Source organism: Falco peregrinus, chromosome 13 (genome assembly GCF_023634155.1).
Source record: "Falco peregrinus isolate bFalPer1 chromosome 13, bFalPer1.pri, whole genome shotgun sequence".
NCBI classification, from domain to species: domain Eukaryota; kingdom Metazoa; phylum Chordata; class Aves; order Falconiformes; family Falconidae; genus Falco; species Falco peregrinus.
The window spans coordinates 21,507,234-21,535,215 of NC_073733.1; the positions used below are offsets into that span (position 1 = coordinate 21,507,234).

Below are 27,982 nucleotides of genomic sequence, written 5' to 3' on the forward strand. Positions count from 1 at the left end.
TGGTGTAAAATGCTTTCGTTCTACTTTGTGGATAATCTTGCTTAGAGACAGAGAAGTTGGGCTGCTAGGAATGGGGTTTTTTTTAATTAATGAAGCCGGGTATGACTTAGACCCATGGGCTGGATACGGCCCCCCAGGGTCCTCAATCTGGCCCCCGGTATTTACAGAACCCCCCCGCCCCCACCCACCCCCCCACCAGGGGTTGCAGGGGGAAACCAAGCAGCCGCAGATGACTGCCTGCCACTTCATCCGCGCCGGCCCCCTGGCTGAAAAGTTTGAGGACCCCTGGCTTAGCCCATGCAGGCAGAGAAAGACTTTGTGTCTGAAACTTGCCGTTTCTTATTTATCCTTCTGGTTTTACTATAGAAAAGAATTGCAGTTGTCTGATCTTAAAACAATAAGTCTAGTTTTTCAAATGGTATAAATTAGCACAGAAGACCACTATCTCCCTTGCAAAGAAATAAAAATGCCTCAAGCTGATTATCTTCAATAGTCTCTCAAGTAAATACCGCTGTCACTGCAGGTATTACAAAATACCTCACGTTGCCTTTAAGATTTCATGAAAACAGGATAGTCTTAAAACAGTCTCTTTTAGCTTTAAGTTTTTAAGCCTCTTTTAATTTGGCTTAAAGCCTGAACCTGTTTATGACTGAAGATTCTAGCTTGTTCAGTGGTCTAACAGCAACAGAAAGCCGGGAAGTGGCTGTGCTGACAAGTGTTCCAAGAGGCTTGCATCCGTTCATGTAGGTCACTGACTAAACCTAAGTGAAAATGTTGCTGCTCACTTCAGCTGTCTTAAGGTTAGGGCCATGCCCACACCTTCGGGTACCTAGTCACTTCCTTCAGCACTGTTCAGAGTGCCAGTCTGGGCAGAGCAAGGGTCCCACCACCTGCAACAGAGGTAGCTTAACGCTTTGTTAATAAATCGCGTCTCTAAGATCAATTGACGTGAAACATTTTGTCTGACACTGAGAACGCACTTCAGGCAGAACGGAACTACTGTTCCACACAATACACTCCAGAGAAGTTTCAACTTCTGAGAAGTTTGTAGGAAGGGTTTCTGTTATACCATTGTTACAGGACAAAAGAAGCTGAGCGTTAAAGCAGATTCTTTAGAACTGAACTAATGCAGCAATATTACATGTCACGCATAGGCTTGTTTTAATGTGTGTGTGTGTAGGTATGATAGGCTTGCGTTTTAGTATGTGAATAACTGACAAGTGACTCAAGTAAAGACTTTCTTGACAAACATAGTAAAGCACAAATGAAAATAGTTGTAAAACAATTATGTGTGAACCAGATAGCTGAAAGCAGGGCTGGAAAGCTGACGTATTGCCTGTGTATGAATAAGTTATTGTAGAAAACAGAATCTGGTACTATTTAAATGCATGTCTGTATAATGGAAAAATACTTGGGGAAAAAGTGAATAATCTGATACGAGCATAAAAGCACCATCTAATGTAAATTGAAATAAAAGCATGAATTTTTTGTATTGTGCACATGTAAGCACATATACCTATGTAAATCATCAGTACTCCCACAATAGGGAACCTCTTACTCTTACTCTTCTAAGCTACTGGCTTAGAAGAACCAGTATCCAGAGATGAGAGGAAACTACTAATTTGTTAAGCTGCTTTAAATGGGGAAACAGAAGGCAGTGAAAGCCAAGACTCTTTAATCTCTTGCTGCTCAATGGACTTTGTTCTTACTCTGTAGCCTTACATAGAGTATGTGTGTAAAAGACCTACCTTGGAGGAAGGTGCAAAGTACAACATTATTCATAATAAAAGAGTAATCCTCTGTATCATAATATGTTGTTTTAAAACATCATGTACAACCCAGCTGAATGTGGTTATCTAGGAGGAGGTATGTGGGGGGTTGCACTTACAGAATTAAAATTCTCATTGTTTTGTATGACCTCTTTGAATCTGTGATCCAGAAAGAAATTTACAGTTGAGAAGGGAGTAATTGTATTGAGACGTTAAAACTAGAAAATGCTTTCTGAGTCAGTTGCAATACTTACTAAAATGGTGAGTGGTATGTTATCCTACCATGTACCTACACAATTCATGAAATGTTGTTAAAGATCAAAGTATTTGACAGTCTGGTATGATGTTTCAAATTCTGAAGACTAGTACTCCTGGAGAATTAGAAGTAAAAGCAGCTCTGCTAGCTGATAGCACAGGCTGACCGAGCCCCTGCATCTCTGCCAGGAATGCTCTCTTCACTTGCCCAATGCACACCGCTCATGCACTGATCCTCAACCATTCTTCTTTCATTTTCACAGACTCATACTGTACATAAATAAGGGTGAGATACTGAAGTAAAAAGAGTCGCAAGACGAATGTTATTCCTAAAGCACATTTCTAGCACTGGGTACATTTTACTGGCTCAGGGAGGTTATCAGTTTTACTAGCAGGGTGGTATAGGGTTAGCTTTACCTTGGCATAATTAATTCTTGTATTCTAGTTTGGGCAGAGGGGCAGAACAGTGGCCAGCTGCTGTGTTTCCAGTGGGCACAAGGAAAGCAAGTCTGAGAACAGACAACTAGTGGAACTGGGTCAAAGTAAAACTGCCCTACTTCAAGAAAGCCCAGCAGTTGTGATTCAAAAATGCCATCTTTCTAGTCATGACATTAAAATTAAAATACACATTTAACTGACGTGTTTTGATTTTGGCTTTTTTCCAACTTCAAATGTAAATCAAAAGTAGTTATAAAATGAAGCGTAACAGCACACGCAGTCCCTATCAGTAAAAGAATCTCACTTTTCAAAGGGTAAGTTAAAACTCATCAGGTGTCTTGAGGGCTTAAAACCCCCTAAAAACGTTGCCCTTCAGTGTATTCTAATGCACACCACAAATGATACAACACAATTGGAAGACCAAATATTCATTGCTTTACATAAGGGTCCTATCTGAATTCTTTCTTGTGTTAGAGTCTTTGCTGCAAAAAGGTTTTAAAAGATAACAAAAACTTTTATGCTTAAATGGGTTATAAAAGCCATAAAACCTTCCAGTAAATGAAGGCTCTCATAAACAAAATTATCAAGTCCTATTTAAAAGAACTGTTTCATGTTGTTTACGCTGCCAAGTTGCTGATCGTGCATAAAGTTGTTCTCTTAATAATGAGTTGGTTAGAGTAACGCCCATCACCCAAAAATGTGTTACCTTGCAGGAGATCTACATTTTAATCAGCTGATGAAACAGATGTGGGAGGATTGTCATGAGCTCTGTTTCTGAAATCCAAGAGAAGTAACTACAGATCTATGAAAAGGGGGGAAAAAAAAGCTGTCAGATTGGTTTCTTGCTTTCTACCTGACCAGTAAGAGACAAATTAGAAAATAGCTTTCTCAAACAAGAAAGCCCTAATTTAAGGGCTCAGATTGAATAATTTTTTAAAATTGAATTATGTACAATGTTTTACTTAAGCAAAACCAAAAGCTTGCTAAATGCATCCGTAGCCTGGAAACTTCCATGTTACATAAAGACAAAGCAGCATAAACTGTACTCACAGAAATAGTTGAAGTTTCAGGTATAAATTACAGGAATATAACAAAATTTAGGTCACTCCAGAGGACAGGAACTATGGCAAAACCCCCTAAATTTCATGACAAAGATATATGCTTATAGCCATTTATATATATGTCCAAATAGTATGGTATAAAATAGAGGTCATATAGGTCACAACATGGAGACGATGTGTTTTACTTAGTCTGTTTGTGGTCACACTCTTCCAATATCCAGTAGCACAAAGCCGGTTAAATTGTCCCTATTCCAGTTTCTGTCACCAGATTGCCTGAGCTATTTAGACATTTTTTTCTAATCTATGAATAGATATGACATATATTGACCAAAGAACTGTCTATTAATTACACTTGTTATTTTAAATTCCTATCATTCTTCATACTTGGCCATAGAAATCTTATAGGAGATGAATAATGTGGAGATGATAATGTGTCTGAAAATAAGTATATCTTAAACCATTCTTTCTTCTTGATAGATTATTGGGTAGAAAATTAGTCTATAAAATCTATAGTAGATTTTATGTACACATGTTGAGAACTTACTCCCTTGCTTTTAGTATTTTTTGATTTTTTAGACAGTTTCTAAACACTTTTCTGTGTTCTTTGTTAATGATTTCAAATTTTCTTTAAAGACAGACCAGCTGTTTGTATGACATTTTCAGTCATGTACATGTAAAAGCAAACATAAACTTTGACAAGACAAATTCCTGTCTTGTTCTTCCTAAAAATCCAATGTACCAACATTTCTTTTAAAGTATGTTGCAATTGCAGCTCCTTTATCTCCTTTAATAAAGAGGATTTTTCCTTAGGCAGTCTGTCCAGAAGAGGGAAATGCAAATTGTTGCTTTGGAATTGAACTCATTTCCTGCTCTTTGGTCATAATGAATGTAATATCTTTCCTTGGCGTGAAACTTAAAAGTATCTAGCTCCACAGATCAGCTGTTCCTTACTATGTTCCACATGACTGCAGGCCCTTTTCCTTTATCAGTTTTCTTAGAGCATCACTGAGCTATAAATTAGAACTGGCAGCATAATGTAGATATGACTGATAGGTGCTTAGAGGACTTTTGCAGTATCATGGAGAGAGAAGAGTTTAGCATTATCTTTTGCTACTTATTTTGCACTAAGCCTTATATTTGGATAGAATTCTGTATTTAGCGTACGATATTATGTTCTCAAATAAGTTACATTCCTGGGTTATTTTTTGCGGTCAGTTGCTGGTAAATGGTGGCTGGGAGTTTCATTAAAATGAGGCATTCACTCCTTAGCATGCTGAATAAGGTCTTTAATGGATACGAGAAAAGTTGCTCAACGTGTTGGGTTTTTTTGTTTGATCACCAATCTCAGGCATAGTATTAATTATCTGGAACAAAGTAAATTGACTGTTAAATAACCTCAACAATTCAAACAGGGAAATGGTTAGAACAAAGGAGTGACTTCTGCTTAAGGGTAAGTACAGTACTATATTATTTCACTTCATAGAATGAAATACAATCTTAAGAGCTTTTTAGTTTTGAAGATACTGACAGCCATCACAAAACCAGTGTCCTTATAAAACAAAGTAATTTTATTCTGTTTTGTCACTCTGTGTCCTGTTGCTATACTATAATGACTATTTTTCCCCTCTGCTGGTACAGCAAAAATAGGAGGGGTGTATTTGCATGTTCCTTGACAATTTTAGATTATAAACCATCCTAGCTATTAACCAATAGATGCAGTTTTTAAGTCTAGATTTTTTGGTGTGTTCCCAGGATTTCAGTTTCTTTGTGAAGTGTATAAACTTCAACTGATACCACAACTTATTACAAGGAATGTATTAATGGGATAAGAGAGTTTGCCTCTAAACTTGCAACAGTTACGTTATGGTCTGATCATTAGTATATGATCTGATCTATCACTATAAATTATAGTCTACCCTAAACTCTGTTTAATCCTTTCTGCTTGCTAAATTTTCTTACCATGGAAACACTGCAATGAGAGAATTAAAATTCTGAAATCACCTAAGAAGCCATTTTGGATCCAGTCTTGCTAGCCATGCATTGCAAGATGTCTTGTTAAAATATATTTCTAAATAAAATACAAAATAAGACAGCAGATAAAAAGTCATTGTAGATGAACATACAGTAATGTTTGTATGAAAATATGAAATTATGGGCTCTGAGCAGTCTATTACTGCTGTAGTGCAAGACTCTGTGGTCATGACAGATAACTCCAGGAAAATACCAGCTTAGTGGGAGTCAAAAAACCAGCAAATCTACCATTAGAACGTACTGGAAAGGTAATAGAAAACAAAAAGTAAACATCATTGCACCGTTGTATAAATCCATGATTTATCCACGTCTGGAATGCTGTGCAATGATCTATTAGAATTGGAAAAGTGTTGTGAAAATCACCCATGATACAGAATAAGGCCTCTATGGAGAAGGTTGAATAAGGCTGTTTTTTTCTAGCCTGGAAGAGGGAGGACTTAGCGGAGAAATTATGAAGTTGTACGGAAGAACTAGGAGTCAGAATCAAGAGGAGATTCTTCATGCAGCAGTAGCAGATCCGCTGAAGTTCCAGAGGACTTTGTGAGTGAAAGAAGTTCATGTGAATTCAAGGGGTGTACTAAGCAAGTCTGTGTACATGAGACTGGAGGTTACTGGTAAGGACAAAAACATACTATCCTTATGAAATATCCAGAGTTGAAAATAGTTGTTGAGTGGGAAAGCATTGAGAGAGAAGGGTTACAGTGGCTTGTCCTCTTCAGACACTTTTTGGAACGTACTGATGGTTGTTTAGCATCTGCTACTGCCTGAGATCTAGATGGCGTCTAGATGGTACACTTGTTCTTCTGATTTTAATTAAAATACAAATAGCCAACCAGTGTTGTCCTAAAACAGTATCAAAATACTCCCTAAGAGGTGCCTTTTTTTTTTTTCCCCCACATGGGAAATAAAAGTATATTGTTATTGCAGAGGCATGAACCAGAAGGGCAAAACGATCAGGCAGTACAAAGAACAACCTATTATCCTTTCCCTCAGTATCTGCTATCCTGTAATTGCTGTGGAAATGTGGCAGATGGGGCTCCAGGTGCCACAGAGCCAAGGCTCCCTCTACACTAGCTAGGTTTTCCCCAAGTCAGACCTTTGCTCGATACTCATCTGTTGTTTCCCCCTCCTCATGCACCTCCCAGGAGCTCCTCTGTAATCCCCTCCACCCCAGCGTGCGTTTGCATGATACATTCACACAAACGTACCTCTGTATCAGGGGGTTCAGGCAGACGATCGGAGATCCTGATGTGTGGAGCAACTGTAGCATATATAGTTGTTTAATGAAAGAAAGAGGCATTAGAGAACAAAAGGTATTCTAAAACATTTAAGTGCAGTTTTATTACACAGTGTATCAGCTTTGCAGTCAAAGATCAAATTTCTCATTTCCCCAGGTGTCAGGCTGCCACCTGTGTTTGCAGAAGAGTAGATTTAACTTTACTGCTTAAAAGTATTTACATTCTTCCCCCTCTCCCTGACCAGTCACTTCTACATCCTTATATATTCATATAATAAGCCAAGTCTGATTTCTTTCTTCTGTCCAATTCATTCTGCCTGTGTACTTCCAGTGAAGTATTACTCTGTATTCTGCCCGATGACAAATGTTACATAGCTATCCATACAGAACTAAGGTCAAAAAAGGCAGCTGAGAAGCAAAAGCTTGGGAGGAGGGGGGAAGACACTCAAATCAGAAAGTGCAGCCTGTTTATACAAGCAGTTTCATGAAAGGCAAGATCATGAAGCCTGACCCGCATAAAGCAGGCTATGACCATCACAAAGGAATTTTTGCTATAAACACACTTTTGACTTAGTGGAGCTCATCTTTTGAAAGACAATGATGTACTTGCAATTTAAACAGCGAGTTCTAGGCACTCGCTGTCTTGTCTGAAATTGCCTTGCTTCATCTTTATAAGCAATTAATGGTGTCAAGCTTTTGCTGGTTAAACAAGGGCAGAGCTCTGCAGCCGGATTGTCCCAGGCACTCAGAATGGAGAGAGGCATCTTCATGCTTATGTTCCTTTCTCTGCCTGGTGCTGCCCCACGGTCAGCGCAGTCAGATCCAAGTAGCCCAGGGTTAAGAGGGTGATAGGAACAAAGTGGCTGCACTGGGCTGTCTGGAGCAGTGTCTCCAGACAGGCTCCTTCCACCAAACCTTAAGTGCTTTATGGCTCAAAGGGAGGATCAGAAAACCAAACCCTCTGCTTAGCAGCTGGTTCTAACTTCCCCTACAATTTCTAAAGCCTTCCTTTCAGCTGAAAGCAGATTTTTATCTCTGCCTCATCAAGTTGCTTATAGGGTGCAGCTGTCTGCCAGTTTGCTGGCTTCTTAACCCTCTCTTCCTCAACCCCTTCAGAGAGTTTCCCAACCTCATATGACAAATAATTTAAATAATTTCAGCCTAGACATCACAATATAATGTTCTTGTAGTGGTCTTCCCAAGTGTGTATTCTTCTGTCCTGTTTTATATCGAAATACTGTTTTGTTCCTCCTGGCTGGGACAGCAAGGACAGCAAGAACTCATACTGAACAGGTTAGCGCCCCGTGAGATACAGAACACAGTATCATTCTTGGTTTCAGATGTACATAAAGCTTTGGTCACATTAAAATTCCAATGCCGTGTTTGAGGCTCTTCATTAACTAGTACAGATCACTGTGCATATATTACTGCTGTTATTATTTATGACTCCAATAATCCTCACCACATCTACAGACTTTTCTGGAGGTTATTTCGTATTTCCATTACAATAGGATGACCGAGGGCTTGCTTTCTGCTGACCCTTGTAAGAAACTTCCAGGACACTATTAAACAGGGCAGTATATACTGCACGCTGGTAAGATTCTTGAGCTGGCTAACCAACCATGTTTGCTGTATTCTACATCACAGCAGCTTCCCCCCACCCCCCCACCAGGAGTATCACTGTAGTTTCCTACCTAAGCATAAAACAATTCTTATGGTTTGTGTAAAGACTGGGCTGTTGTAACTATGTTTTGTTGCTGTCCAAGAGAGGGTCTTTTAAAAACTGTTTTGTAAATACGGAATTGTTGTAGGACCTCATCCTAAAATTCATAGCTTCCCAAGTACCTGTTGAAGAGCTTTGTGAGCTCTTTTTAATTTGAGACGGAGCTTTCAGTGAACAGCCAACGTAACACCGTGTAGAATGAAACGCAGCAGGTGTTGCTCAACTGCGTCACAGGTGTTTTGCTTAGCACGAGGTACTGCACACACTGTTTTTTGTTCTGCGTGACTTTGAAGCATAGTAAGCATGTAGGGGAAACAAACTGACAAAATTAAGAATCTAAGGTTTATTATTACGAGCAATATTTATTACACAAGTTTCTACAATTATGTTATTGCTACATTACCTTGCAGAACATAGTTACGTTCTCCGCTGGGGCTTGCCCGATGCAGCCAAAGGAACCCGAACCAAAATATGCCGGATTGAGAAACTAACTGGAGCTGCCGTTCTTCCGTACGAGCGAGCTCTGGGGCGGTGGCACCGGGGCGGGCTGGGCGCCGCGCAGGGGGGCGCGCAGGGAGCGGCGGGCACCGCACCGGGGGCTCGCTGCGCGGCGGGCGGCTCCGCGGGGACTTCGTAGCTTACTGCTAGGGCGGTTTCAGGCTGCTAACTATGCATTTGCGCTCCCCCTACACGCGCTGCAAACAGGTTAATAACAACGGGCTCTATTAAACAGTGTCACGCTTTATTCTCTGCTTTTTCCATTAGCGGGGTTTCCGCGCGGTGCCGTACCCGCCGCCGGGAGCCGAGGGCGGTGTCTGCTCCTCATGAGTGCTTGGCCAGGCAGGACCCGAAGGCGGCCGGGGAAGGTGCCCGTGCGGCAAAGCAAGCCCGGGCCGCCTGCCCCCCCGGCCCGGCCCGGCGCGCCCCCGCTGCGCCCTCCCGCCGGCGGCCGGGCGAGTCCCGGTGCGCGGCAGCGGCGGGCGCGCTGCCCGGGGCGGGGGAGGCGGCCCGGGCCCTGCCGCCGGAGGTGTGTCCCGGCCTAGGCGCGGCTCTCCCGCAGGTACTAATCCCCGGCCTGCCCCAGCCGCCTTCTGTATTTGCCGCCCCGGAGCCGGCGGGCCGGAGCGCGGCGCGGCCCACGGCCGCCATGTACGGGGGCCAGCAGCAGCTGCAGCCCCTCGCGCCGCCCCCGCACCTGCAGCAGCAGCAGCACCACTACTACCGCCGCCAGCAGCACTACAGCACGCTCCCCGCCGCCCGGCGGCCCCTGCCCTGCCCGGAGCCGCTGCCCCGGCCCCTGCCCTGCCGGGAGCCCCCGCCCTGCCCGGAGCCGCCGCCGCCGCCGCGCCCCCCGCCGTGCCGGGAGCCGCCGCCCTGCCCCGAGCCGCCGCGGCCCCTGCCGTGCTTCGAGCCCGCGCCCCAGCAGCCGCAGGACAGCAGCCCGGCGTGCGACCGGGTGCGGACCTACGGCCCCGGCTGCCGGCGGGTGAGCGCCGCGTCCTGCTCCTCCCGGGCGGCCTCGCCGCTGGAGTGCGCGCACGGCTACCAGCAAGTCGGCTCCGGCTGCGACCCGCTGCAACAGGTACGGCGGCTGCCGCCGGGTCTCCGGCCCCGCCGCCCGCCCCGGGCTGCGCCGCCGTGCCCCGCTGCCGCCCGGGCTGAGGCGGCGTCGAAGCCGAAGGCCGCCCCGGGCTCGAGGCGGCTGCGGGGCTGCCCGGTGGGGAGCGGGGTCGGGGCGGGACGGGGGGCCCGCGGGCCGCCCTGCCTGTGCCCGGGGTGTGCTTTGAAAAAGTGGTTTTACCTCAGGCTGAGCGGAGGGGACACGGTCGTGGCCCTGGCGGACTTTGAAAACACGCGGCCCCGCCACAAAACCCCTCTCGGGGGGAGGGGGGGGACGGGGACGATGGCTGTGCCGCCCCGGCGGGGGAGCGCGGGCTGCGGCGGGGAGGGCCGGACCGCGCCGCCCTGAGGGGCCCGGCCGCGGGGCTTCGCCTCGGGCGGCCTCTGTACCCCAAAGGCGCCGTTTAATTAATCCGTTAATGGCGGGTGGGCTGTGGGCCTGCGGGGCCGCAGCGGCGGGAGCGGGGCAGGCGGCTGAGGGGCGCCCGCGGCCCGGCCGGGTCTTGGCGCCTGAGGAGCCCCCTGTGACCCACTGCCCTTCAGGCGGGTTCTCCTTTGGACTTCCCCTTCCCGTTTAATTTTGAGCGGATCGGTCAGGCCCGTGTCAGTTTCCTGTTGGCAAGTCCTGGATTTTGTTTTAAATCGATATCAGCCACCCGCGCCGTGCTGCGGCGGCTTTGCCTCGGGGGTGGGCCCGGGTGCGCGCCCGCTGGGGCGGCGGTGCCGGCGGCAGCCGCGGCGGGAAGGGCTCCGCGATGTGCTCGGCACGTTGTGTGCGTCTTCAGGGAATGGCTTGAATAAGTTAATGGAATTTTAACAATGTGTGATTGATATCTTGGCTAAATCTTAAAACTAGGAACCAGTGGCTTAAGAACAGCTTCGACTAAAAAGGAGATGAGAATTTATTCTTATCCATTTTTTTCTCTTATACCTCAGGCTGTCATTAGTAGAAGTGGCACTGGTATGCTGTACTCGATACCATAATGTATGTTTGTTTCAGTTGAACTCCTGTTTAATTTTCTTTCCTGCGGTATAAACATACTTATCTCTGAAAAAGAATAGGAATTAAGATCAATGTGAAATCTGATTTCCTTTTAAAGCCATATTTGCAAAGTTTAAGGGCTGCCTTCTGCAGGATGGCTTCTGCTAAATTCTGGAAAGTGAGCGGCTTCGCTAACAGCTTTACGTGGCTTGGGTCTGACAGACTCATTCCCGCTGTATCAAAGCTGTTAATCCCTCTCCTGAAAGATGTAGGGCAGGAGTGTAAACACGGGTCTCACCTTCCAGATAAGTGATCTGCTCAGCTAGCTTAGATGATAGTCTGAATGGAGTTCAATTAATTAAATATTCATTAGAATAAATACTGCAGTCTCAGGCTTCCTCTACTTAGATAAGCTTGTGAACAATTTGATTACAGGCTCAAATGTTGTCTCTGCTCTATGAAGTATGTTTAATTCCAACTTCTGTTTTAGTCACTGAATCCATTAAGTCGTGCTGATGAAAAATAATTTCTTGCTGAAGCGTTTTGCTGGATTAAAGACAAAAGAGGGTGTAGTTCAAATCAGGCTTTGTGTGGACTGCAGTTTTAATGGTGGAGAGGGAAGGTGCTTAATACAGATTATTAGGACATTATTAAAGAAGAAGAGTAACAGGGAAGTCAGCTGGGAGTAGACAGAAGTTGCGTACTTGGTGCTGAATGGAGTTGTGAGGAGGAAGTGCTGGGAAGAGTGTAGGAAGCTTTCAAAGAGGTGATTCAGTTGTCCTTTGTGCAGATCGTGTATAGCTGCATGAACTGAATAACGTAGTGATACCTAACTCACACAGATGTTTTAATTTAACATTAGAATTTTCAGTTAATGGCAGCCTGGAGGTGTAGTGTAAGCTTCTTACTGTTGATAAGGCAAGGGCTGTCTTTGAGCAATATGTAATGAACTTCTGCAGAGCTTTTGTAGATAAGTGATAAAAAATGTCTGCATCACTGTTGATACACTTACTATTTAGTCACGTGGTTGGTGTGTTCCATTGTATTTATGCACATTTTTAATAAGCTAGAAGGAAGGTAAATTCAAAACTAGCGTGTGCAAATAGTACACATGGTGGTCTGTTTTGTGGTTCAGGATTCTGTCTTTTTATCCTTGATGTGGAAGCCAAATGCTGCTCCCAGAAATGGCAAGTTTTGTCTGGAGTAATTCACGGCAAATTTTGCTCTTGTCTGCTTGATCTAAATGAAGAATGTTTGGAATACATTCTCTTCCAGGACAGCTTACATGTATGAATGCTTTCACCATGGTCATGAAAAAATAATATAGGAAAAGGCACACACGAGATGCCTGCTGTCAGTGCAGGAGGCAAAATCCTGAAAGCCTTTGTAGGCGTTGTCTACCCATTGTGAGAAATTTTGTAAGACCTTTTCAAGGGCTGGTGCTGTGAAGCGCTAAAGACTTTCACCTCCCACTGCGAGAATGGTATAGTATCAACCAGCTTGTCAGATTGGTCTGTATTGTTTGAAACAACCTCCAAATGTAGCTTGCCATTTCTGCATTTCAGCTGCCAAACGTAATTCATAAATCGGGATTAGCTGACTTGGATCGCTTGTAATTTACAAGACAATACCTTACAGGTAAAAGGTTTTGACAGAGATTAAATTCTCACCTTAATCGATGGTTTGGCTGAAGATGAGGGAAACCTGTTGAAATAGAAGTTAGTATACTGATTGTTTTTGCATAAAATTTACATGCAATAACTGGATAAACCTATCAAATGCTTATTTTAGAATTTAAAGATCTTATTTAAAGATCTTGAAGACTAGCAAAAATCATTATGGAAGTGTTAGCATATACCTTTCGAAATGATCCTATAAACAGACCCAGAATGACTGCTGAGGCAGTTATAAATCCCAAACCCAGTTGCGCCACTGAAATCCACCGTAGCACTGGGCTCTCCCCTTTAAAACCCCGCCCTCCCTTCTTTCAGTTACAAAATACTACATCTCCAGAGCACTGTAGGACATCAGAGAGTAGCCTGAGCTGTGCCCCTTGGGAATGGTGGAAACCTGAAAATAGCTCGAGGTCATCTTCCATCACAGCGTACCCCCTGCAGCACACTTGCACAAGTGAAGGACGGGCCCCCGGGGCCTGGGGGGTGGCATCCCCTGTGCCCTGCCGGGAGCTGCCTGGGGGCAGTTCAGGCTGGTGCAGTCACCCGGTTTCTGGCTTCTCTGTTCCTTTCCTGTCCAGCCTGCTTGGCTGGTGTGGGAGGAAGCGCAGGCAAGCCCGTGTTTGTAAAGGAGCGAGGGAAATGTGTCTGCACCGGAGTTCTTTGGAAATGAAAGAGTTTGGGTATCTTAAATATAAGCATAATGTTATCCAAAAAAAAAGAAAAAGTTCTTAGGTTCTGTATAGTATTCCACATATGATTAGACTGCCCTTTTTGAATATTACAAAAGTATATTTCAACTTAAAATGCTGCAGTCTTCTCACTTCTGAGTGTATTCCTCTGAGAACATGTAGGTAACTAGATAAAATAATTTTACATGTTATTGTCTCTGAACAAGTCAGTGTGAGTTACGTATTCCAAAGCCCTGTGGCAGCAGCATTTAGTTCCGCCAGGTTTGTTCCAACTTTTCAGTGCATTGAAAATGTAATTTCATGCAGAATGCTCGTCTCATTTTCATGTGCTGTACAATGGTTGTCAGCTCCGAATAGGAACAATTCCTGCTCTCCCATGGTGCTGGTATTGTAGCACCAGATGCTCCAGGACGGACAGGCTCGGTGCAAAGCTTGGAGCTGCCTCGTCTGGGTCAGAGGAGCGACTGGGAGTCAGGGGTACGCCTGCTGTGAAACTGGTGTGATGGAAGTGCCAGTGGGCATTCATTTTTGAAGAATTTTACTTCAAATTCTGTAGGTGTCAGAGTGATGTAGGAATTGGGCTGTACGTTGTAGACCTCCATATTGTCTCCTTTTGGTGTCAATATCCCAGTACAGAGTTTTCTGTTGGTGTCGGGGGGGTCCCTTCCTCGATGGGCCTACCTCAAGTACGCGGTATCTGGATGGAGGAGTAAGCAGCTTTCTAAGTTTTCTGCAGCAGTTACAATTTTGAGATTTCTTAATTACTATGATTGCTGCTCAAACAGTTTCTTTTCTACTTTGGTTTATCTTTCCTGGTGCTGTTATGATTCACTCTTGGGAGATAGGGAAAAACGCTTCAGGCTTCTACAGTTACGCAACAGTTCACAACTGGAAACCTGACCTGCTTCAGAGCCGCTCTCACCCAGCTAGGGATGTCTCCGAGACAACTGCAGTAATATAAACTTCCCAAGCACTGCCCATGGGTTAAAGGAAGAAATGTTTTATTATGAAAATGGAAGTTTGTACAGTGAGGAAGAATAAATAGTGTGCTGTAAACTAACAGATTGCCCAGTCCTTTGATAAGATTCCGTGGGAATTTTACTTGCTTGGATAAAGAACAAGATGTGGAGACTTCAAGCGATGTGTATGATTTGTTACAACTGGTGGTGGTCCACAGAATGGAAGTCAGTGTCCGCAGTAGTTTGTAGACAGTGCTGGGGAAAAAAATCTATTTGAAAATGAACAAGACTGCTGCCACTTGTGGATTTCTGTAGCTTAAAAAGGCCTATTTAAGTTTTCATTCAAGAATGTGCAGATTTTCCACATGGTCATCTTTGTTCTTAAGTGTCAATTTTGGAATTTTGTGACCACTTTTTGAAACAGTTGTCACTGCTGGGTGCAAACCTGCCGTGGTTTGTTGGCAGTTCCTCTGCCCTTTCATTTCAGTGTCTAAGCAAAATACAAGTTTTCTTCCCTTGGTGAAAGAAAAAGTCTTTAAGATGCACATCTATTTACAGCAGCTGACCTTGGTTTGTGACGTGAAAGACAGTGTCTGTGGAATAGGGACATGGGATCCTTGAAGACCTAGTCCAGTATGTCAGCTTGGATTTGTGTCCTGTTCTGTCGGCACTTACAGAAAATAAGGACTTACTCCTTCAGACCCGCAAAGAGGTGACGGAGAAAAAACACTCTCAAAACTGAGAGTTGCAGGTTGTGTGCTGCCACGCTGTACGTGGGGCATCTCCTTCGGGGTGGGAAGGCCCTGGCTTTGCAACACTTCTGGGGGTTTTGGCCAGTGGATCTCAGTAAGTTTACAGCTGATGACCATATTCAGATTACTTTGGGAATCCATGTAAGCCTGAACTCTTGAGCATAAAAGGTTTTAGAGATTGAAGCACAGGAATCACTGAATCGTTGCTTATTTTCTTCCTTGCAGGGCACTGTTCGAAGGATTATTATTGAGAATCCTGATCAGGTAGGAGAACTGCTTAGTGCTGGTGTTCTGCTTGTGTAACTCTTCCTCCCTTACCCTGATTTGGTAAAAGTGCTCAGCTGTTTCCATCTGTGGATGCTGAATATTTTGAAGTCACGTGGCCCGTATCGCTGATGGTGAGAGATGAAATGATTAGGGATTGAAAATCCTATGGAATTGCCAGTCAGGCTTCCCACCTCTCAGCAGTTAAGTCTCTGTTAATATCCTTCAGTCGTACTGCTAGCACAGATTGATTTCTAACTGTTTGAGTCTAGATGGAAGCACAGTGGTTTGTTTCCAAACAGACACACACTCAAATGCACATATCTCAACAAATTATCTCGAAGTATATGTGTCTTCAAATTATAAAAATACCTTGTATTTTTTTAGGCAAAATTACACTGATTTTGAATTTGCTGCTTGACAACATTTATGAATGTTTTTATTAAAATGCTTTACAGGAGCCATTATCCCCATTTCTTAGAGGGGGCAACTTCTTTCCTGGAAATAATGTCATCTATGAAAAGACAATAAGAAAATATGAGCTATTAAATCCCCACCAAGTAAGTTGGTTGTTTATATTACCTACTGCAAAAGAAAATTGAGATGGTAGCAGAAAATTAATGTTTTTGGGGGGTGGGGCGGGACTATTGTCAACCTGAGAATTGCCTTGTTGAGGTACAGGGGACATTCTTAAAGTAATGAAAGTGTCTCTGTAAGGACAGCAGAAGTTGGAACATTCGCTACGTTTTTATTAAAAATGTATTTCAGACCAACAATGAAAATGGTTGTTGTATCGTAAGCACTGTCAGTCTGAATACTGAGTGATAATTAGTTTCTTGCAGTAGCTCCACAACAAAATTACCAATATAAATTTGTACAAAAACTGAATTGAAAAAAAAAAATTTTCCCTCATTCTTGAAAAAATACATTTGACAAAGTTGTCTGAAATTTCATCTTGGAATGGTGTTCTGTCAATAACAAAAATACTATTCTTTTTTTATCGCTCTGAAACATGGTTTTCAACAGGAAAAAACCTGAAATGAAGGGTATTTCAGTCTGATTTCTCTTGTCTGGGTTTGGTTTTGTTTTTTAAAACTGAAGTTTTTGTGCTGTTCTGGATTTTAGATAAATCAGTTGTAATACCCGTTCTCTGGAGTGGAAAGGGGGGGGGGGGGGGGAAGTAGTAATAATGAATAATAGCTTTTTTCCCACAGATGGTGTAAAAAAAAAAACCCAAACCTCACAATAAAAAAAAGTGTGGAATCTAGTCCTGGAAACCGTATTTCTATGTGCTCTGTTACCCAGGGTATATCTAGATTCAAGTCAAATCAGGAGTATAAGTTTTGACAAATTTGATTTTTACGCTGCACCGTGGGCTGGGGCCATGCAACTAGATTTCTTTCAGGTGAAATGAAAAAGTGTTGGAAGTGCACCCACTGTGCTGTGACTGCCAACGGGTGTGCAGCCCTTCCAAAACCTGCTGTAAAACCTCCTCGGATCTGTAGCATGTCAGCGTTGAAGGATTTGCATTTATATACTTTGAAGCAGAATATGTGATTTTTTGAAGTAAACTTGTAAAAGCCATGATCTAGACAAACAAGTTTGCTGAAATCAGTAATTTTCAGTGTTTTGACTGGAACACAGGTTAGTTTCTAGTTTATTGTTTTGGTCAGTGTATTGTAAACAGCACTTTCCTCAGATGAGGCAAAGACAGGTGTCCGTATGTACTGTACGCTCTGACTCTGGAATTGCTGAAAGCATTTATAGAGGAAATGTCTTGAGCCATTTCCCATGCAAGTTTTTTTCTGAAACAATGAAAACACAGTAAGTAGTTCAACTGGTGCTCCTTTTTAATCTCTAAAATACTTCATGAAACAAGAGACACATGATTTAAGTTAAATACTGGAGGTTCCCGTTGCTTTGAGTATGTTAGGAGTAACAACATACTGAAATATACAACTCGGGAAAGGTGTCTCTTCTGTGCTTTTCATGTGCAGCTACTAAAATTTGAGGAGTTGGTGGATCATGACCTTAAAGTATGAAAGTGTGAGGCAAACTCACGTTCAATTAGGAAAAAAAGCAACTTTATTAGGATTATTAAAATATCTGAAACTGTCACCAGTCTTTCCAAGTAAAACCACATTTCATTCATTTATATATTCATATTAAGCTTCTATCTCATCAAGATGTGTCTAGCAGCTTGAAAAAATCCATTCTTGTTTCTAGGAGAAGCAGTATCAGTTTTCCCACCAGTGTCAGATTCCCCAGGCAGCCGATCAGTGCCATGTGGCCCAGCACTCCGAGCAGTCCCAGGTCACTCACCAGTGCCAACAGACACAGACCAGCAGCCCTTGTGAAATAATTCCAGTCTCTGTGAGTGATGACTGCAGAGGAAACACAGTGAGGAGGGTAACAGTTCAAACCTGTGAACCGGTAAGAATGATTTTCTGAATGCTTTACTGTTCAGAGTATGAATAATACACAGGCACATAAATTTGCTATCTCCAATCTCAAAAGTTTTTGTTTAAACTCATAGTAATTAAGCACCATTGTAAAGTAAACAGTAGAGTTTGTCTGTTGCAGGCAACTTCTTGGTATACTGTGACTGCAGATGTTGTCTAGGACTGTCCAAGACTTTGTCACATGCTGTTAAGGAAACAAAAAAAAAAAAAAAAAAAAAAAAGCCCTTTTAGATATTGTATCCTGTTTCTAGCTGGCACTGACCTGTGCTTAGGTGTACTGACTGATCATCCTTCTCTTACCTTCTAAATGTGTTAAGCCATGCTGGTTTGTTTGTTTTCCTTGTCTGGGAGTGTTACCCCTTGACCGAGTCAGCTTTCATGTCAGTTGTCACACAACAAAGATCAGTAACGCAAGGCCTGTGCCTGTAGCTCTGGAGAGACGATATGTAACTTTATAAACTCTGCATACATCACTTCAGGATCGCTTCCTACCTAAACCCTTCAGTAAGGACTTCAAATGTATTTCAGTTTGGTGTAGAAGTGTTTGACACAGATTCACTGGAAGCACAAAACTGGCTTCCTTTGCCCTTCATTTTCCAGCAGCTTGCAAGTTCGGGAGTTTCTGAGGGGTGCAGGCAGCGTGCTGTCCGTGCGTGCTGTCGGTGCAGCTGGCAGCGTAGCCGGCCTTCCTGGGCATCCACACAGTGCGCAGGGAGCAGGGCAAAGACACTTGGTGACAGCAGCGTTAGACCTCTGCGGAATCTTCCCGAGCCAGATGCTCCCGTAAAGCAACTCGGGTACGCTCTGTTTGGGTCGTGGCTGAAATTCTTCTATTCACAAACGTAAACGTTTGAACTGGGGCAATACAAATACCATCTTTGCAGTGGGGAATCTTGAACCCAGCTGGTTTTATCTGGGTGCTGCCCACAGGCGTTTTATCCACCACAGCTATGGAAGCACGTCTGTTAATGAGATACCCAATTCCCAACGGTTTCCACGTTAGCATAATGGTGAAGATGCTGCAGGAGATACTACTTTGCATATTTCTTGTTGTTGTAAAAGAAGTAATTTCTGTATAGTGTACTGAAAACCAGAAGACATGAAAGACTCAATACCAAGGAAAAGAAAAACAAATTGCAACTTAGTAAGAGCAAACAAAACCAAAACTATCATATTTGTAGCATTTTCATGTTCACCTTTCATCCCAAAGAAGGGAACTCAGTTGTGACCTTTTTGCATATCTTCTGCTAGGTGAACTGCTCTCAGGAAAATGGTGACCAGCTGGACTGCCGCTACTTCGGGGAGCTCCTTGCTGAACTGAACCGCAAAACCAACGACTTGTACAGTTGTTTACTACAGCATGTGGAAAAGATAGGAAGGTACTGGCATTCTGTCTGTTCTGTTGTTTTTGTATTCCAGAAATGCTAGCAGTGCACAGTTGAGAGGACAGTGCTGTCAGCAAGTTGTTTTTGTTTTCTTCCCTAACAACTAGAATTGACTGTATTTTACACATTGATCTAATCTGCTGAGTAACTCGGGGCATAAAATTGCAGTAAGCCAAGTAAATTCAAGTTGTTTAGACTGTACGCACTAGAGTTACGTATCCCATGCCCGTCTGCACATAGAGCAAACAAGTACACTTACAGCATGCACTGATGTGTATTTAATGATAAATATACATAACCCAATATATAAATAACCCAAATATCCCAGACCCCCCAATGTTCCTTTGTTCTGTCACGGCGTTGTGTTATGTCATGTCCTGGATTAGGAGATGGCCACCGTAAGGCATAAAGCTCAGTATTTACACACAAATTAACGTTAAGCGTGTATTCTGCAGAGCCCTACGGACTGTCTTTGAAAAGAAATGCAGATTCACAGCAGCCAGTAATCTGAGTCTTCACAATGTCCTCGCCCTTCCCTCCCAACCACCGTTCCCTCACGCTTTCCCCCTCACTGCCAGGCTCCTTTGGTGCTTTCTGAGGTTACTGAAATAGGAAAATGGTCCCACAGCAGGGGAAAAGTGGAATTTAAGCATCACAAAAACCTGATGCTGCCAAGTAAACACTTCAGGCATGTCAATACATTGCAGCATAGTTCTGGGTAAACCATTACCCAGCCTATTAAGAATGTAATTGGGTTAACCAAACATAATGGGGTTAACTGCCCAAAGAAATGGAGATGGTTAGCCTGTGTTAACTGTACTGCTCTTAGTGTTCCGGTCTCCTCGGAGATTTCTACACGGAGTTGTATTTAATAGTGCATGTTGCCTGGCACCTTAGAAGGAAGGTAACAGCTCGTAACCTGATCATCTTCTTATAGTTGCGAATGTGGGTATGAATTGTTAAAAGTTCTCCCGGAGCTTTGTGTTAACTGGTTCCCTGGATTTTGTCTGTTTTACAGGAACAATGACATCGAGTTTACGTGTCAGGTAAGCATCAGGTGTGCTCTGAGCAAGCCATTCCCTAACATGCAGTGTTAATGTGGCTCTTCATGCAAATTAACCAACCCAGTTTAAATTAAGGATGTTGTTCTTTGTTAGTTAAAGGTTCCTGCTTGTTAATAACATTCGGAGACTGAAACCTACTGCTAGGCGTGTATTTGCAAATGTGGTAATACTGAAAGAAAACTTGAATCATTTGCATTATTCCAGTACGAGAGTCAGATTTTGGAAGTCTTTCCTGTTGTGCCTGTAATGGTTTCAGTATAAACCAACCACCACTACATGTATTTTCAGTACGCAGAGTGCTTTTCTCTGAAGGATCTTCCATGCTCTTGCCAATAAAGCTGCTGTTCAGGCACGTGTGCTCCCAAGAAGTGAAGCGTATTGCCTCTCGCAGAAAGGAGAGGAACCTAAGCTGAGAGAACAGACTGCCCAAGTCTCCAGAAAGCTCATTTTTGTGAATCAGGCCGTGACAGAATGATCAGCACCTCTGATCTTTAAAGGCATTGGGTGTATATGGCAGAAATACTTGTGTAGGATTAAACTACATGAAGCAATGCCACTTAATCACTGGCAGCATCTCCTGTGATGGGTTGGTCATCTCTTGTTTATTGACAGTCCGTTCACTGTTTAGAAACAGGAGGTTTGCTCCAGTCACCAAGTGCTGGGCGTTCTGTTTGAGCATCAGCTGTTATTTCGAGAGGATTGTTTTGAATACTGCTTTTAAAATAAATGTTAAACTTAATGATTTGAATATATGCCTCATGTATCACTTCATCTCAGTTTTTGTATGCCACATATATAAAGAGTTTGGAAATCTTCTGGATACACTTTGATCTATTTTCATTCTTACTTGCCTCGTACTAAACATGTTTCTCATAGTAGAACTGTGTAAATAATGAAGAAACCACATTATGATCTGCCAGACAAAACCCTTAATCAAGATGTCTCCCCTTTCCTCTCTTCTTTACTTAGACTGAAGATGTTGAAGATTTAATTCCCAAAGGACTGTCTGAGGCAACAAAGCAGCAGATTCGTTATCTCCTCCAGGTACGTGAGCGGGGTGGAGGGCGTGTGGTACAGTAACTCACAACAGTAGAAGCTGGCTTACACGTACCAGGGCTTACATGCACACGACGTACTTCACTCCATATTCTGCTTACTCCTTTTTGTCCAGTGTAAGTGGTATGGAATCAAGACAGGTGGCCTCAAGTGACATGTTGTGGCAGCTGGTTCCAGACTACTTGTGTATTCTAAACTGAGCTTTACAGGTGGTTTTTTGTGGTTTTGTTTTGCTGGAAATCATCTTGGCTTTAGGTTAGAGAACACAGAACTTCCACCTTTTTACTTGCATGTGTTGTCTATTACTACTTTAAAAGCTAAAGGCAAGCCGTAGGTGATTGATGGAATGCTGAACGGGGTATCAGTTGCCAGCTACACATAATGCTTCTAACTTGGTGGCTCTCGCCTTTTGCAAATGTTCTGGTTAAAAACCTGTGACACAGCGCAGAGTTCTGAGGTGTGCTTAGGATGTTCGGTACCAAACCCTAATAACCGTTCCTGGTGTGGTTCCACTGCTGCTTCTGGTCTTGTTCTTTAGCTCCCTCACCTCAACCTGCCTTCTCAGCCGCCAGCCACATGGGTTTGGCTGTAAGACAGCAACGGAAGGTTCGGGTAATAGTTGTTTATTTAGTTCCTTCCTAGCGCTGTATGTTCTCAGCAGTGTGATCTGTGGAAAAGTGCACCTCTTTACGAAGTGCTTTGAAGACAGCTGATTGGAATTGGCCCCTGCCTTTACAAAACATGAAAACCAGTGCTGTAGCTTGAATCTCACTGTCTAGTTACTCAGGAGTATTCATTTTCATTTTTTTCCTCTTAGATGAGAGTGACATCAGATAAATCTTTGAGACTTGTGCTTTCCACTTTCAAAAATCTACGTGAAGAGCTTCGCCACTTGCAGGATGACTTGGGGGTAAGCCGTATTTTTCAGTTCTTTTGGCCTTGTCTGTTTTTTACCTGTCAGTAGGAAAGCTGTTAGGATAAAATTTAAATTGTGAAGTCCAGGCTTCAGTTGCTTTAGTGAGAGTGACTAGTTTATTAATGGACTTGCAGGACGCATACAGTGGGTGAGGTTTGTTTGTGATTTGCTGAAGCCTAAAAACCCAAGTGCTCGCAAAGGAAGGACCCTGCTGAGTGAGATTCGATTCAGGCTCTGAACTGGTACATACTGTGCCCTGTGCGGATGTATGGACTGGGGTTCTGCTTTCCACCTGCACAAGGAGCGTACACCAGGCGCCTGTTGACTAGTGCTGGTCCAGGAATCGGGAGCCCTTGGTTCCATTCACTCCTGCCAGTTGTATTTCCCGCTCCACAGGAAGCCTGTTGTCAGCAGTTAACAACTCCAGTGTTCTCCCAGGGTCCAGGCATCCCCGTTTGGAAGCTGGAGCTCTGTGGCTACTGCTGCGGACTGCAGCTAATTACCGCTGGGAAAGCAGAAACATCGTCCACAGCAGCCCCAGTACCGGGCACCGCTGGATACTCCACAGCATGCTCTTGCAAAATGCAACATTTGGGGGGGGGAGGGAGGTTTAACTGCTGCCTTTAACACAGAACAAGGAGCCTGTGCAGTGCAGTGGTCTTAGCTTTGGAGTTTTTGTTGGGTTCTCGTTAGTAACTATGAGTAATTTTGTCTACAATACTACAGTGACAGGCAACTGTATGCTATGTAGTTAAAACCCCTACGTTTCAAGAAAATTGTGTATTTTCTCTGTTATAAAACATCACTTACTAGTTAGTATGATGCATTGTGAAAATGGGAAATTTACTGAAAAATTGCAGCTATTGACCTTAAACGCTTCTGTCTTACAGAAGTTAGAAACTGACAGTGTCTTACTTAAGAAGGATTTGGCTTTTAAAGATTCTCAAGTGAAAGAATATGAAACTATGTTGGCTTCGTTGAGAGAGAATAATCGTCAGCAACAGGTAAATCTAAAAATGTGTTTTCAGTGTAATTAGTGTTGGCCAAAAAGTACAGTATGCTGAGTTTTGAGTATTCCAAGTAACTGCTGCCTGGCACACATTTGTGTACGTGTGTGATCCTGCTGCTTCCCCAAGGATCACCGTGCATTCATTCCACTCCCCTGCTTTCCAGCAGGGACTGCGGGACAGCACTGCAAGATGTCGCTCTCTGGAAGAGCAGCTCCTCTCCCTTCGGCTCAGTGAGGGAGAGAAGGACTGTCAGCTGAAGGAACTGGAGTACTGCAAGCGTGCCTTGGAGCAGGAGATCCAGAGCCTCCGGCTGCAGGTAACGGGCTCGCTCACCCCGTGTTCGGCAGCGGCTGCGCACAGATACGGATGCATTAATGTATGGGAGTTCCCTATGAAAACTGTCTTTCCGTTTTCTGTAGACCTGCTCTAGCCCAACACTGCAGACCACCACAGACGAACTCTCCAGCCGTTACGTGGAGATGATCAATAACTTGAGAGAGGATAAAGATCGTGAGATCCGCAGCCTGAGGGTGAGTTGTTTAACTTGGCACGTGTGTGTTCTTCACCTCGCGTGACTGCGCCTAAGCAGATGCTTTTTTAACTAAGGAACACAAAAGATCTGCCCTATGTACTTGTGTGTCTTTTGGTTCTGTAATTACTTTATACATAGACACTAATGATGGCTTAGAAACCCTTATGGTAGAACATAAAACTGTGATTTAAAAAAAAATACAGTTCCTTGGATGTACAAATTAGGGATTAATCGGCTCATAAGGGGATATTTTGTGTGTCTTGCTGAAGAAAGAAACCAGCCAGAAGACACCCAACAGAAAACAAAAATCAATCTCAGTCAAAATTGTATGTAGGAAATCTCTTTTAAATCATTGTAGTTAATTTTACCACCCTGGAAGCCAGTTCAACTTGTTCAGTCTCGTACCGGCTTTACTGAGTTTTAGAACTATTAAATTGATATTGGGCAGAATTTAGTCCAGTTAGCACTTTCTGAATTTACTGTGCAGCTCAACTTTGTTATTTGAAAATCACTGCATTTTACTGCTCATGATTTTAATGAAAAAACCCCCAAACCACAAAACATGGAGAGACAAACTGAAAGGTCACCGGCAGGGAGCCCCAAACACCTAACTGTTCCTCACCGTACGTTTGACAGGCTCAGTTATGCCAATTCCAGCAAGACATATCAAGGAGAGAAGGAAATAACAGTGACTTGCAAATAAGGCTGCAGGAACTGACATCGATGTTGGAAGAGAAAGATGCTTTTATTAAGCAACAGCAAGAGGTAAAATAACACAACTTACTTCTACTTAAGCTTCCAGTTAGGCTGTAGGTGGGCGCTTCCTGGGAATTCGTTTGTACGCTCCCGGCTCAGGAATCGGGGTTAGGATTTTCTGTAACTGAACGCTGTTCCTCGGCCAGCCTTTTGGAAGGACAGACTTCTTTTTGAGAAGAATTTCTGCAAATACATTGTTGTGACCTTAGTGAACTAATCCTTCAGAAAACATTATTTCATTTGAATGTTTACTTTTGGTTTTCTCAGGACCTCTTCAGATTGAAGCATGAGAAATTATCCGGCAGTCAGTCCCCCGGTGTAACAACCATCATCACTAAGAAGTAATGTAGTTATTCGCCTTTCTTAAAAATACATCCTTTTGTTTTTCTATCGCGTATCCTCTATGAGGCAAGTTATTCCTGCAGGTATCTTAATGCTGCCTCTTCAACTTGAAGGGGAACAGTCGCGGTAGTATTGGATCCTCCCGGGACAGGAAAACCTAAGGTGGCCGTTTCCGTGGCTGTGTTACCTGCTCAGTTACTAGTGGAAGTCTGGGGGGATTAATGACTGCGAGTTCACGATTTGGCTACACGTTTGCAACTCTCTTCAATATCTTTAATACAGGTACAGGAATCAGTATCCTATCCTGGGTCTCCTGTCTGATGACTACAAGGTTACATCGCCTGTCAATAAATCACAAACTGTTGTGATCGAGAGGACTGGAGAGATATGGAAACACGTAAGTTTACCTTAGAGACTGTTCAGTCTCTGAAACTCCAGAGTATTTGATTTAACTTCAAAGAAAGTATTAGCCAAAATTTTCATTAAGAGAAAGCCACAGGGTTAATTTAACCTGGTTGCAGAAAGCAAAGTGACTGATCATAGCCAAGGAACTGTACTGCCAGGCGGCAGTAATTGGTGGGTGGAGTGTAAATAAAATACCCTTTCCTGGTTTTCTCTGACACATGACGACCTTAACAAAAGAAGTGGCGTGGCTCTAGCGGCAGGCTCCGCCCTCGCACGGGGCCTCTTTGGGCGTCCCAGGCCTGGGGACCTGCCTAGGTGTGTAGGAACTTCTTCCGTGTAGTGCTCCCGGCTGAGGGAGGGCAGTATTCCTGCTCTGAGTCACGAGCAGCAGGGACTCCGGCCTAGTGCTGGAACAGGTTAAGCACCACATCCCCGAAACCTGCGCTCAGACAGGGCAGAGTGACCCAGGGAAGGCAGAGGAGTGGTGACTTTAAAGAGCGAGTCAAAATAAAAATAGGAAACGGGCCTGCAGAAGGTATTTATGTTACAGGGCACGAGGTAATGGAAGGTGAAACCCCTGGCACGTTCTACAAAGGAATGTTACCTAGAGCAGGAGTAAGAAAAGAAAAGGCAGAGAGGTCACTGCCAAACTGGAGGTTTTTTGTGACTGATCTCTAAAATACTCATCCGGTTATATTGCAACCCAGCAAAACGTCAAGGAATTAAACATTAATAAAGAAATCACAAAAAAAAAAGGTCAGGCCCCCTCCCTCCTAGCTTACTTGAGAAGTCAGTCATACTTTGCATTATAAAAAAATGGCAAAGATGAGCGTACGCTGCATTTGAAGAGATCAGTATTATTAAATGAATGAAAGTGTGTGATCTCTGTTTCCCAAGGTCTCTGTCAATCACTAGTGCAAGTCTCAGCTGAAACAAAATTACTTTGCTGTCAGACAAACTCGAGAAGTGCCAATTTCACCTTTACTCCAAGGCTCACAAGTACTTTTTCTGTGTTTCTGGACTGTCAGCCAGCTCCTTCCGCCTGCAGTCATCGCTGAAGAGCGTGGTAAAGGGCTGAGCACAGCAACTAGATGGAAGTACTTGAATGTTCCTTTTAACAAAAACTTGTATTATTTAGGTATCTGGTAACTTCCCAGGTACAGAAAAAGCTATTGTCCTTGGGGGCGTTTGCTGGAGAGACCGAATCTCTGACACCAAACCCCTTAGGGCTGAACGACCCAGCTTTGGCCTTGCCAGTACCAGCTGCTGGCAGCGCCGACACACTGAGCGTTTGTTAAGGAGGAAATGCTCCCTGGCCACTGAAGACACTTGAAAAGCTAGCTGGTTAGAGAACCTAAGTATGTAGCTCGGCTAGAGACGTTTTATATACCAGGTAGTTTTGTTTTAGAAGAAACCACACCAGCTTCTGTAGCTAACGAGCTGCTGCTTTCTTTCAGGAATGAAAGAAGTCTCAGAGCCATCGGAGCTGCCCAAAGGATTCACAACAGTAAAATTGCTTTACTTTCTGCTATTTTGCATCCAAAAAAGGTTCAGTCTGACAGTGAGAAAGGCTGGGGAACATCCTACAGACACGGAAGCACAAAGATGATGGAAAAGAGTCACATCCCCATCATAAAGGACTCTGTTACTCACGTCCATCCTCGGCCACTACCATCTGTGTACTTCTCCGCGCACTCACTTTCTCTCAGAGGAGTGGTGTGCCCCGCTGTCGTGGACTTCAGTTTTTCTCAGCATGACTAACTTCTGTTCTTCAGCCAGCCCTGGAGCGATCTAAGAGGCAAAAATGACGCTGCCTGAAACCTTTTCTGCTCTGTACTAGTAGCTGTCTTCTTCTGCCCTGTCTCCTGGTGCTGACAAGCGAGGACGGCCCAGGTCAGCCCCACACGTACCGAGCGGCTGGTTTCAGTAGGTGCGAGCTTGCCCCTTGCCTAGCGCTGCCTGGCGCAGAGGAAGCAAACCCCGACACAGCCTTCCCGGGGAGCTTTAGTCGCTTCCCTCGCGCCTGCCCGGGTGGGAAGCTGCAAGCCAGAGGCAAACACGGCTGGCATGCAGCTCCTCAGGCTCGGCGACTGAATTGGCACGTACCAGTTCCCCAGTGCAGTCAAACGGCTGGGCAAATGCTCTTTAAAGAATGTTACTGGCCTCCGAGTTAGTATGCTTTCAGCTGAGCCTCTGTAAGCCCTGAAACCAGCCATAAGTATTTATGTGCTGTGCTTGAGAATCTCAAGAACTTGGTATATTTTTATATTAAAAAAAACTTAGTCTTTGAGTTAACACTATTGGAGCAACCTGCCCTTTCCAATTTCTGCTCCTTGCAGGACTACAAAAACGATCTGAAAATGATTTTGTATTAATAATGGAGTAGTTGCTTGAGCAACACAGTGCAGAGAATCAACAGGGAAACTTCAAACTATGCAATCAAAAGGTGCTAAGCTCTATCATGGGGTTCTTGCTTTGCTTCTGGAGACATGTATTTCTATTCACAAGTAACATATACGCAGACAACCTTTAGTGGTGAAAGAATGCTGTAGGCTACGTGTAACCATGAAATAAACTTTCCAATGTAACATTCTGAAC

General features: G+C 43.8%; 2 protein-coding genes across 10 annotated transcripts in view; one reads left to right on the forward strand and one right to left on the reverse strand.

Annotated features, from left to right (window-relative positions):
* Nucleotides 1–9,582: 9,582 nt before the first annotated feature.
* POF1B (POF1B actin binding protein) lies at nt 9,583–27,981 on the forward strand. 2 transcript variants are annotated; one of them, XM_055817883.1, is made up of 15 exons: nt 9,583–10,096; nt 15,418–15,456; nt 15,915–16,016; nt 17,683–17,889; nt 19,170–19,297; nt 20,322–20,349; nt 21,337–21,411; nt 22,241–22,333; nt 23,230–23,343; nt 23,513–23,665; nt 23,769–23,879; nt 24,518–24,646; nt 24,905–24,978; nt 25,262–25,376; nt 26,842–27,981. In XM_055817883.1, exons 1-15 carry the CDS (start codon nt 9,662–9,664, stop codon nt 26,845–26,847), a joined length of 1,809 nt encoding a protein of 602 aa, XP_055673858.1. In that variant the 5' UTR covers nt 9,583–9,661; the 3' UTR covers nt 26,848–27,981. The 2 variants fall into 2 exon arrangements, with proteins under 2 accessions (XP_055673858.1, XP_055673857.1); XM_055817882.1 differs by lacking the exon at nt 26,842–27,981 and having other exon boundaries at nt 25,262–25,393.
* Nucleotides 17,524–27,982, reverse strand: part of ZNF711 (zinc finger protein 711) — a 61,654-nt gene continuing 51,195 nt past the window's right edge. For 7 of the 8 annotated variants that reach the window (XM_055817876.1, XM_055817881.1, XM_055817878.1 and 4 more), the window contains 3 exons: nt 24,666–27,175; nt 18,219–19,001; nt 17,524–18,102 (listed from right to left, as the gene is read on the reverse strand). The gene's annotated coding sequence lies outside the window, so the exon portion shown is untranslated. The remainder of the gene's footprint in view (nt 18,103–18,218; nt 19,002–24,665; nt 27,176–27,982) is intronic. The other variant, XM_055817880.1, reaches the window with a different exon arrangement.